Below are 12212 nucleotides of genomic sequence, written 5' to 3' on the forward strand. Positions count from 1 at the left end.
GACAGGTCCAGCGTTATGGCTACCGTCGGCATCTCTGCGGGACAGGAGTGAGAGGCCAACAAGACATGCATGCGTCATTTTTCAGAAGAATGGCCTTAATGGATTCCAAAACTCATATAAACAGAGAAAGAAAATCCAGCTCTAAGCGTCTATCGATTGGATCATCTATAAGTGACAGAAACTAATTCGATCGCGCTCAACGGCACAAGGCGATCTTCAAGAAATGCAGGTTTTGCTCACCTAGCAACTGGAGCAGATTCAGAGCATGGGGCAGTCTTGTCAGAGAAATGATGGACCAGTGAGGTGCGTCCGTGGCCGTGCCTGTGCTGAGGTTTAGACGAGGATTACTTCTCCAGGTTGTTACATGTCTCCAGTTGCACCTAATAGGGCTATAGTGTATAGCCTTTGGGAGCTATATATGTGGCTAAACTTCATTCCGTGATCTTCACCCCACAAAAAGGGGCCTAGAGCCACAAGAGCATTATGGTATATATAAGAGGTACCTAAATTTACTAAAAGCATATCTAACATGCACCTTTCTAGAAAACCTCACCATTGCATCATTCTTTTTACTGAAAGCTAGCGCTCGATCTCCAAATCAAAGAAACTCTTTCGATCCTGCCTGATAGAAAACAAGATACGAATGGTGCGTATGTATTGTTGTGCCGAAGTCCTAGACTACATTTTCATATCGTACAGTAGGCCGCCATATCCTCCGTTCATGCATCTTCAGCGAGGTCGTTGCCGATGAGTTCGCGGTTGGTTTGAGGTCATCATTGTTGGCGCAAATCTAAGGCCAACACACGAATGCGCTTGATCGCGCAGTGAGCGACGACACAATTGCAACGCCGATGCTCAGGCCGGTTAGACTAGTCAGGGTAACCAGTCAGACAGGTTTGCCGGTGTGGAACAGCGAAGTCCGACGAACGATTGCCCGGGAGGGACCCCGTCAAGGCAGGCGCGCGTAAGGTTGTTCTAAGATCGACAGGCCACCTAGAACGTCTTCAGACGTCGCGGAGACGCAAGAAGAATGGCAAGTATGGGGGTTGGAAGAGAGTAACACCCAAAATTTAAACTTTTGTTTGAATTCAAATAAATTGTTAAAATGGTGTTTGAATTTAAAAGCAAAAACAAAATAAACAAACACTCTCTCTCCCTTCTCCTTTCAGACCAGCCCACTCCCTTCTCTCCCCCTCTCTTTCTTTTTCCCGCAGCCCAAGCCACCAAACCGGCCTAGCAGGCCCAACCCGCCTCCCTCTCCCCATCTCTCTCTCCCTCTCACTTCCAGGTGGGGCCCGCCTATCGGCGTCATCCCCTACCTCCCGCCTCCTTCCTTTTCTGCGCAGCGCACCTTCCCCGCAGCGGGCACGCCCGCGCCCCCGAGCCCCGCATCCCCTTTTTCCTCGCGGCATTGATGGCCGTATCGGCCCGCGACGCGCGCGCGCACTCCTCGCGCGGAGACGCCGCGGCAATCACTGCCGTGATTGCCGGCCGACGAGCTCGCCGCCCCCTCTCACACTCTCAGCGCACCAACCCCTTCTCCCTCAATAAAACCCGCACTCGAGCCCTCCACTCTCCCCTTTCCACCCCACGTCGACGCTCCTCGCTCTGCAGCTCTGCGCCGCCGCCACCGAGCACCGCTCCCGTGCGCCGCCGCCGTCGATCCGCCGCCCCGCCATGCCTCTTCGCCGCCCGTTCGTCACCGGAGCTTGGTGAGGTGGTGAGGAAGCCCCATACCCCCTTTCCCCTCTCTCTGTCGCTCTATCTCGCCGGCGATTCCTCGTCGAAGCCGCATCTTCGCACCCTCGCCACCGAGCGCCCACCTCCGGCCACCGCCGCACCTCCTGGACCCCCTAGCCGCGTTCCCCGTCGCCCCCTCTCCCTCCCCGGGCTAACCCCGCCACGAACCGAGCCCCGGAGCACCGTTTTCGGTGTACTCCGGCAGTCTGGCGCCGCCTCTGCTCGCTGCCGGCGCAAAGCTCCGCACGCCCGAGCCGCCGGCTCCGCCTACCGCCAGGCTGCGCCGTCGCTAGAGCCGCTAGCCAAGCCGCCGTCCGCCTGAGCCGTCGCCCAAGCAGAACCGAGCCGCAGCTGAGCCAGCAGCCGCGTCTCAAGCCGCCCCCACCCTTTTTCAGCAATTAGATCGAGATCCAACGGATCGGATCTGTTAGATCCGTGCCGAACCAGAGCTGCCCCGTGCTTTTGCTAAAGAGACCCTGAGTTTCTTCAAAATTAACCCGGAGTCCTTCCTAGTTCAAAAGAAATTCCAGAGAGGCCCTTTTTCTTCTGTTTAGGACCCTAAGCTTTCTAAATTTTGAACCCGCCGTCCAGCCCTCTCTGTTTTTCAATCTAGTCCTCAAATCTAAGGTTTAATTATGATCTAGCCCCTGGTTTCTTGCAAATAAGCCCCTAGAACCTTGTTTTAGCCATATCTTTCACATTTTGACTCCGATTTTAGTGATTCTTGCGCTCACGTGATCCTTGCATCATGCTCTACATCTTTTTCAACTTTTCCAGTACTGTTTTTTCTGTTTTTGTATTGTTTCTTATTTGTATGAGTTAATTCCCTGAATGCCATTGAAATTTTCGCCAATCCCATGAATGCCACTAAATGGCATTGAAAGGATTTTTTTGTGTCTATGACATGTGGGGTCAATGGCAATCAAGGGATTGGCAAAAAATTTAATGGCATTGAGCGAATTGGCCCTATTTGTATTGTTTGTTCCTGTTGTGTGATCGTGTATGAAAGGATCGGGTGCTCTAGCCTAAGAGGAGGAGGGGGTGAATTAGGCACTAATAAAATTTAGACCTATGGCTCCAACTAGTTTGCACAAAACTTAAACTAAAACATGCTATCTAGATGTGCAACTAGATTGTTCTAGTGTGAAAGCCCTATCCCAAAAGAGTTTAGCAACCTATAGCCTTTCCTATCAAGAAACTATTCTATGAAAGTAAAGGCACACAAATTGCTAGTAAGAAATGCAGAAGCTTAATGAGCGGGATAGGAGATAGCAAACTCTTGATGTGAGTGTTTATCCCGTGGTTCGGTTAGCCACAAAGGCACACCTACATCCACGTTGTTGCAGCACTCACTAAGTGTATTGCTACTCGGCCACCAAGTCTCTTCCGTGAACACAATCACGGTCACCTTGGCCCCGGGTACCACTAAGGAGCTTCTCCACAAAGGATGGGGGTCTCCACGCCCCCCGCACAAAGTGTCGTCACCGCTCCACACCAAGTCGGAGGGTCGATGACGTTGCCGGCGAGCTTCAAAGCTCCAAGGTGCCGGCGCACCAAGCTCTTGTTTTGGTTCACTAGAGAACCACAGCACAAAGGCTCAAGGCCTTGCAATCATACTCACTAAGAGCTAACCTTTACACAACACTCTCAAAGTGTGCTAAGGGCTAAGGATATGATCTTGATGCTCTTGTATGGCTTGGAGATGTTCTTGGTTGTGTGTGGGATGTCCAGCAACTCCAGCAATTTTCAAATGGCCGAGGTGAGGTGTATATATAGGCCACCAAGTCTTGTAGCCGTTGTTCCAACGGTCAGCAGAAAATCTGCATATCATCGGATGAACCGATGCCTCTGGCAGGGCTAGCGTCGGTTCATCCAGTCACTCTAATACCCGAAGTAGCCGTTGAACTCCTGACAGCTGACACAGTGACCACCGGTTGAACCGATGCTTAGCCATCGGTTAATCCGGTCACTCATAGCACTCAACTCTTCTGCTGACGTCATTACACAGATGGTATGCACCGATGCCTCACCGGTTCAACCAGTGCTGAAGACTTGACTCTTGCTCGGCTTGCATCGTCTCTGGAACACAGTACGTCCAATGCACCGATGCCCCTTTTTGAACCATCGGTTCATCCGGTGCCTATAAGCTGACTTGGCTTCGATTCCCTTCTGCACCAAAATACCATAGCGTCGGTTCTTCCGACTACCATCGGATGCACCGATGCTCATGCGTCGGTTTTTCCGGTGCTACCGACCGAAGAGCTTTCAGGGCGCTGCCCTGAGACCCGCTCAGGGTGGCTTCCCCTCGACCCCTGTCCGCTAACCGGGTAGCGGAACTCCCGTAGGGACGGCCCTTCGGGCCTTGCTACGCCTATCTTCTCTTTCTCTTTGTCATCACTTGAACCTAAAAGCCTGAGAATGGTCATCTTAACAATCATATTAATCCAAGTATTGTGTTGTCATTCGATCACCAAAATCACTCGAAATGGCATAAATGGTGCCATGTTCGTTTCAATCTCCCCCTTTTTGGTGATTGATGACAACACAATCAAAGCAACCACAATATTTGCAAAAATTGACAATTTTAACCACTTGAATCAATTGAAACTGCTTACGCTTGCTTGGATGTTTACCAGCATCCAATGATGACATGGCCTCCCCCTAAAACCATGATTCCCCCTTTGATTCTCCCCTTTTTCGCTACTTCCCCCTCATGACTTGATTCACTTAGGTATTTCTCCCCCTTTGGGATATGTTTCTTCTCCTTGAGAAAATACCTTGCTTTGATCCACATTTCTCCCCCTTTGGAATTAAATCACCTAAAAGGTCTTGCTCCTAAAAAGTTCTTGCAAAATAATATAGCTCAAAAGAAGATTAGTAGCCAAGGGAGTTAGTTCCATGACTCATGATCCAATTGTATGATATCAATGAAGATACCAATTGAAAATTTTCACTAAGGTGGATCGCAAAATCATGAAACTAGCATGACATGAGCTAAGCTCTCCACAAGTATGTGCACAAAATGATAATGTAAAAATCAAGTGCACAACTAGATGTTATAACTAGAGAGCTTAGATCATATCATGCACGGAGGTAGCTCTAAAGATTATAAGGAATTGACAATTATACCAATTGAATGAGTTTAGAATCTTGCATACCTCCGGGGGTCACTTTGTTTACCTTGCATGTACCAATTGAAAGTGACTTGCATATGATGCTTGTAAGCCTTTTTGAAGAAAAGCACTTGGTACACCAAGGTTGAGCAAATGTATGAGCACATAGCCTATGAACTTAGATATGAGCATTTAAGTTCAATAGAGCATGGCTCAATATGCATGAAAGCACAATTTATCTAATCACTCTTATAGAGTTGTTTATTCACATTGATCGTGAGAAACATTCTCTTAGAGTGTTAACTCTACGTGAGACTATAAAAGATAAACTTTTAAACATGTTAGTCTCAAAATTACAAGCCATAGGATGAACTCCCCCTAAATGTGTGCATTTAGTGTTTGAATCACCAAGCAAATGTATGCACATTGATTTTGACACAATTGGGAAGTTTACCATATAGCTTGTGTTCATGGTACACATATAAAATACATACCTCATGAAGTCCATGTACCATGAAGGGTAACCTTGTGTAGCTTTCTACACACTTATCAAACCATGTAGGTTGCTCATGGGTTAGAATCATGGCACAAGCAACCCACCATAAATAACACTAGGAGATGCAATGCAACTATCCTAGCAAGAGCAAATGGAGCTACATGATGCTTGAATTTAATTCTAGCTACCATTACCTTATGGGGGACTTGGGCAACAAATGTCTAAGTTGTGAGCTTAACTTCTTTGGCTTGAACCTTCATTTCCACATGTGAGCTAAGCCTCCAAATCCCCCGTTTCCATTCTTGGGCTTCAAGTCTCCTTTGGCCCACACCATTTGAGGCCCCTTCATATTGATGATGACATCCTTGGGCACCCAAATGGGGCGGTTCCAACTCGTTTCTTGCTTCCCAACCTTGTGAGCGACCACCTTGCCATTTGTTTTCTTCTTAATCACATAGGTGGTGCTATTGCTCTTGTTCCTCCGGTTGGGCTTGGTGTAGATAAGAGAACTCTTGATTGTTAGCTTTTTCTTGTTCTTCTCATCCGAAAGCTTCTCCCTTGGTTGAGGACATTTGTTGTACTTGTGGTCTTCTTTGTGGCACTTTGAGCAAGTCACGGTGGACCCCTTCTCAAGCTTCTTCACCATGTCTTCACGGTTATCTTGAGAAGGTTGGACATTGCTCTCTATGCTTTTGCCCTTCATTCTATACAAGTCCTTCATGAGCCTTTCCACTTCTTGCTTGAGCTCATCATTCTCCTTGGCAATGAGATCATCACATGATTCTACAACAACATTCTCATTGCATTTCTCATTGCAAGGGTTAGAGCAAAAATCATCAATTAAATCAATGCAAGAAGTTGAAGCATCTACCCTAGAGATAGGAATTGCACAAGGGATAGTTTGCTTCATTTCCACAGAGTCATTAGTATCATTAATGCTCTCAAATATTAATTTGAGCTCTTCATGCTCCTTGCTAAGCAAATTGAATTTGCACATCAAATTTTCAAAGTTTGTAGCAAGAGAAGCATTTAGATCTTTGAGAGCACTAAGGTTTTTAATTTCTTTTGATTGTTTTTTAATGACTTTTTGGTGCTCATGAGCAAGGTCAAGAAGTTCATCAATTGAAGGAGAATCGGAGTCATCATCACTTACATCGCTATCCATACTTTTGGCCATAAGGCAAGTGTTTGATGATGATCCGAAGTTGGTGCGGGTGGTGAATCTCTTGCTTAATTCATCGCTTGAGCCGGCACTTGAGCTGTAGAGTGTGGGTTATCATTGCTGCCGACCATCGTCCATCGGGTATGCCATGGGCGGCAGAACGCAAGGCGGGTAGCCACTGCAAGACCACATCTCGTGCATTGGCACAGCTTCTGTTTTGGTGACGCGGGTGGAGGCGGCGGCGGAGATGGCAGCTTGGACTGGCACTTGTAGTGTGGTAGCTGCACGGCGACCACGGGCGGGGAAAGTGGGCCACGGGTACGGGTAAGGGTAAGTTTACGGCAGGCATATTAGCTGAGCTTGTTGGCCTTCGTTGAAGCGGCCGAAGATGATCACCTTGTCCTTCTCAAGCACCACCTTCCCAACGGCAAACTCGCATCGCTCTGTGTAATAAAGTTACATATATATCACGGTGTAATAATAAGTACATTGTCATGCATCAGATGAGACTGTCATCGCCCTAGTGATTATCATTTAGCCGTATAGTTTTGTTCAATGTCAAAATTTCTCTAATTTTAGCTAAGATTGCAGAATAAATATGGACTCATTAAACCCGCATGGTGCCCTCCCGGTTTTACTCCTTTAGTTCTTTTGCATTTCTCTTAGATACAGTAAGTTTGTTTTTTTATGAAACAGGAGGGGTGGATCCCCCTATTAGTATATTAAAAAGAATTAAAAAAAAAGTTAGTTACAAGCCAGACCTAAGTCACATAATGCCAAGAAATACTTAATGCTACGATCTGGGGAAAAAGAGTGCCTAATCACGAGGATCCTCGTGAATCTTTTCGAGTGCTCGTTCGAGAACTACGATCTTTAGCTCTAGAACTGGACCATTTCCTTGTATCTGAGAAGAACTTTCAAGTTAATAGGGAGGATGTTTGGAGATTCTAGCCAAGCTTTCAGGGCCTGAAAATGCTTTGACTAGGAACCTGTAGCCTTGTCCTAAAAAACTCCAGAATTTGTAGATGCTGTAAGTTTATTACGCTGTTTAGATTTAGTGAACCCCAACACTGTATTGTAAAGGGGCATTTCAAGAAGAGATGTTCAACAGTCTCCTCTAAACCTGTTCCACAAACAGCACATCCATAATCTTCTAGGACCAAATTTCTTCTTCTTAACACTTCTCTTGTGCTCAATTTGTCTTTTGCATCAACAGCCAAAAGAAGATTTTGTGTTTCAGTTGTCAAACTGACTTCCATAGCCACCTGAAAGCAGGGTGAATTTCCATATGTCCTTTCAAATGCTTGTAGGCCTTAGAGCAGAAGTATCATGTTCCCCAAATGTATTCCCACCTGTCTTTTCCATCACTTGGAGGCAAATTGGAGATTATATTCTGGAATTCCACATACTGTACAAAAGCGTCATCAGAAAGAGGGATGTGGCGAAAGATTCTGCGAAACTGTGGTCCCAATGATTTGGCCTTCTGTAGAGAGAGACTTTTATTCATAGTAAATGAAAAAAGCTCAGGATAAATGCACTTTGGGAGTGTTCCATTCCACACGTCATTCCAAAGATATACTGAGCTGCCAGATAGAGGTTTTGCAGATGCCATGCCTTTATAAGAATCTATCAATTTCAACAGATCGCGCCACTAGAATGATCCTTTTTTTTGTTGCTTTATAATAGTTCTCCCACACCATGTTGACCCAAGGTAAATTCTCTTTGTTGAAGAATTTATGCAGGCTTTTGAGGTGGAGTGCATCGTTGTGAACTATAAGGTCCAAAACTCCAAGACTCCCCCTCCTCTTTGGGTAGACAAACCAATTTCCATGCTGACTTAGGAGATTTCTTTGAATTTATGTTTGTGACAACAATAATGTTGCCAGAGGCTGCCCCAAGACGGATGTTGTGGAAGGGGCGCTGGTACTACATCTCTCCCTGCCCTTGTTGCCTGCAGGTACATACGTCGGCTAAAACTTAGGTACGTACGCACGACGATGTGAGTGTGTTGTTGTGTTCTAGTCTTCTGGACTTGATTAGTTGCTGCTGCTGCTGCTCGGTTGTTGTACTTAATGGCCTCCTAGCTACTACCAGGTTGATGGCCTTCATCGTCACAATACTCATCATATCCTAGGTGGATTGGCCCGGCGAATAGTAGCTTATCTTAATTTTCTTACTAGTATACTATTAACCCGTGCTTCCACATAGGCTAATAATCTTAGAAGGCGTAAGTATTAGAAATTCAAGAAAAAATTATGACCACCTTGTGCTCTCTGTCATTTGATAAATATTCTAGCACAATACTTATATAGATATGAGCTTATCTTTATTCGGTTGTGGTAGACTTTTTACCTTCATTTATAGTCTTCTTTATTCTTTCAATTTGCACCACATTTATATTTATTCGGTTGTGATAGACTCTTTTTACCCACATTTGTATGTGTTTGATGTTTCTTAATTGAACCCTTAATATCTGCTATTTTTTAACATCAAAATTGACATTCTTATCGCTGAGCCATATGTACATGGTAACACAAATCGTGCATATTTATCTCTTCAATTTAGTATGTCCTATAAAAACAGTGATAAAAATTGGTAACATATAAACATTTTTTTAGGTTATGGAATAGTTTTGGTCCTGATTATTCACATGCGAATGACAATAGCCAGGTAACTTAGAACCACAATATTGGTGCAGTCTAGGCTTTTTTAATAATGACATAAGTAAATAATATAGATTCAGACGTAGTGGTTCCTTTTAATAATAGCATATGTAGGTAAAATATATAAATATATATATGTATATATGTGTGTGTATATATATGTGTGTGTATATATATAACCTACCTCTATAATTAAAAAAAATAACATAGAGTAACTCCTTAATCTTTATCTAAATTACCTACTATGTCATTATGAAAGATAATAAAAATTCACACCCACAATTTACATATAAATTAACAATCTTTACTATTATTAAAAACAGCCCTCATTTTACTATGAACACCCCACCTATATGCGCATGTGAAAATAATCTTAAGCAACCTGCTAAAATATGCATCTAAAGTGCTAACTTCCACTATTACTAAGAATAGGGAGTAGGAGGATGGAAGACCGCAAGAACGTCGGCTTCACAACATTTAAATCCAATCGCCCCTTGCATTATTCTAAGATTTCTTGCGCCTTACATGTAAGGAAAAAAGCGACTAAGAGCAAACTCTCTTTTTTTCTAGCAAACCCCATTTTAAACAGGAGAATTTCGCAAATTCCTTTCATCAAGAATTTAGAAAGTACATCCAAAATCCTCCCACAATCTCTGGGCACACAATCCCTATGAAATCCTTATTTGCATTGGCATCGCGCCCTGCCACCCTCATACATTGGGGTCGTGGATCATGTCACTGTCACTCACGCTGGTTCACAAAAGCATCAAATGACTGATGCAAGAAACGTATACACCAGCCTAATCAGCTGGTATACAAACGTACGTATACATACATACATGATCAATTTGGATCACGCAGCTGCCTGTGGTTATTAGATTACATGATGGTGCAGGCGCCGTAGGGCGGGCTGTCATCGCAGACGAGCATGGTGGGCGGCGGCATGTATGGCGGGTAGCCGCCGCTGCAGTAGCACGGCAACCACGCTGGGCACTGGCGCTGGCACGCCGGCATGCCGCCGCCGCTGCAGTAGCACGGCGACCACGCTGGGCACTGGCACTGGCACGCCGGCGGTTTCGGTGGCTCAGGTGGAGGTGGTGCTGGCTTGGACTGGCATACACAGTGGGGCGAGGGGCAGCTGCACGGCCACGGTTGCGAACACGGATATGGGTACGGATCAGGGTATATCATCTTGCATGAGGGTGGCTCTGGTTTGGGTTTGGGCTCCTCTTTTGGCGGCTTGCACGGCCAAGCAGGCTGCGGGCATGGGTACGGGTACGGATATGGGTATATCGCCGTGCACGTGACTGGCTCTTTCTTGGGGCATTTTGGTGGATCATTTTTGGGAGGCTTGGCGACCTCAATTTTCTTGATGATCCTTCCGGCCTTGCAGCAGAGCTTGGAGGAGAGCTTGTCGGCGTCGAAGGGGCCCGACACCAGGACCTTGTCGTTCTCGTACACGATCTTTTCGATGACGAACTCCCCACGGTCTGCGAAGCAGGAGTGAAGTAGTACATCACAAGTTACATTTATTGAAACTAACACATCACAAGTTACATGTATGATGCATGCATGAGCTAGTCTGCCATTCACAGCGATCGTAACCATGACTCTTCCTTAGGTTCTGATTGGTTCTCTTCTCACCGGAGCCTGGCCAGCATCCGGGAGCCGGCCGACCGGAGCCAGGCCTCACGCATGCATAGTATAAGTGATTGGTTGATTGATTCACTCTAGCCAGGCTATAGGAAGATATTGATTGGTTGCCTGTATGTACCAGTGCTGAGCCACTTTTTTCACATGCCAGAGCACTTCTTGTACCACGCTGCGCTCCGCCGAGCCAGGCTCAACGGAAACGGTCATTTTCACCGCACCGCCGGAGCCAGGCCGGGAGGGGTACTTTGCATCTTGGGGGCCTGGCCCGAGTAACGATGCAAGCAACCAATCACTAAAAAGTTGAATCTCGAGAGCCTGGCTGCACTATATCCAGGGAACCAAACACCCCCTTAGAGAACCATGGCCTCTACCGAAAGAGATATAGGGACACCTTGGATGCAGCAGAGGACCTTCTGGATCTTGCTGCTGCAGCGGCAGCACTCCAGGTCCACGGTGATGATGAGCGTCGGCATCCCTGCAAAAGATCGACGTCAGCAAAACACGCCCGGCCGTGTGCACAGTGCACAGGCATGAACCCAACAAACAAAGTACAGTGTTGTATGGTTGTGTCGAAACCCAGGTGAAAAATAAGGCTTTGTTTTTTCCTCGATCGCTCTCATTTTGGTCTGACGCGCATTTGCCAAGAACCAACGACGACTCAAGAACAAAGCCTAGAAACTTTGTATCCCGGCCAGGTCTCACCTTCGTCGATTCGCAGGCCGATCTCTGACGAAACGCAGGTGGTTTAGTTCCTGATCTGCAGAGAGATCAGAGGCTGCTGGTGGCGACCTCCTCCATCTGCAGAGGAGAGGAAGGAAAAGGGATGCCGATGCTCAGTGATCGTGCATCATCTTATATATACAACAGATCTATCACAGATGCGCCTACGATTATTGAGACGATCGAGACGGCGGCTCTCGCGCACGTACGACAGGGTTTGGTGCGGGGGACACGTCTGCATGGTTCAGGGCCTTGAATAGCGTTTGAAACCAAAGATGGAGGGGGCCACCCTGAAAGGACCGGTGGTGCGCTCTAGCCAAAGAAGGGGAGGGGTGAATTAGTTACACTAAAAACTTAGACCTATGACTCCAACTATTTGTATAATATTAAACTAAAACATGCTATCTAGATGTGCAACTATGGTTGTTCTAGTGTGAAACCCCTATCAAAGAGTTTAGCAACATATAGCATTTCCTATCAAGAAACTACTCTATGAAAATAAAGGCACACAAATTGCTAGTATGAAATGCGGAAGATTAAAGAGAGGGATATGAGAAAGCAAACTCTCGACGCGGGTGTTTATCCCGTGGTTCGGTTAGCAACAAAAGCACACCTACATCCACGTTGTTGTAGCACTCACTAAAAGTATTGCTACTCAGCCACCA

General features: G+C 46.1%; 1 protein-coding gene across 1 annotated transcript; it reads right to left on the reverse strand.

Moving 5' to 3' along the window:
- Positions 1-9753: 9753 nt before the first annotated feature.
- LOC120683298 (protein PYRICULARIA ORYZAE RESISTANCE 21-like) lies at positions 9754-11750 on the reverse strand. The gene is made up of 3 exons (XM_039965369.1): positions 11530-11750; positions 11219-11302; positions 9754-10664 (listed from the first exon to the last, which is right to left on the reverse strand). Exons 2-3 carry the CDS (start codon positions 11298-11300, stop codon positions 10054-10056), a joined length of 693 nt encoding a protein of 230 aa, XP_039821303.1. The 5' UTR covers positions 11301-11302; positions 11530-11750; the 3' UTR covers positions 9754-10053.
- Between the last annotated feature and the right edge of the window lie 462 nt (positions 11751-12212).

The sequence above is a fragment of the Panicum virgatum genome, chromosome 7N (assembly GCF_016808335.1).
Source record: "Panicum virgatum strain AP13 chromosome 7N, P.virgatum_v5, whole genome shotgun sequence".
Lineage (NCBI taxonomy): Eukaryota > Viridiplantae > Streptophyta > Magnoliopsida > Poales > Poaceae > Panicum > Panicum virgatum.

Excerpts from the sequence above, each read along its gene's own strand:
- LOC120683298 (XM_039965369.1), bottom strand. The coding sequence starts at position 11,300 with ATGCCGACGCTCATCATCACCGTGGACCTGGAGTGCTGCCGCTGCAGC. Across the intron at positions 10,665-11,218 it reads GGTCCTCTGCTGCATCCAAG|ACCGTGGGGAGTTCGTCATC; the intron begins GTGTCCCTATAT and ends CCTGCTTCGCAG.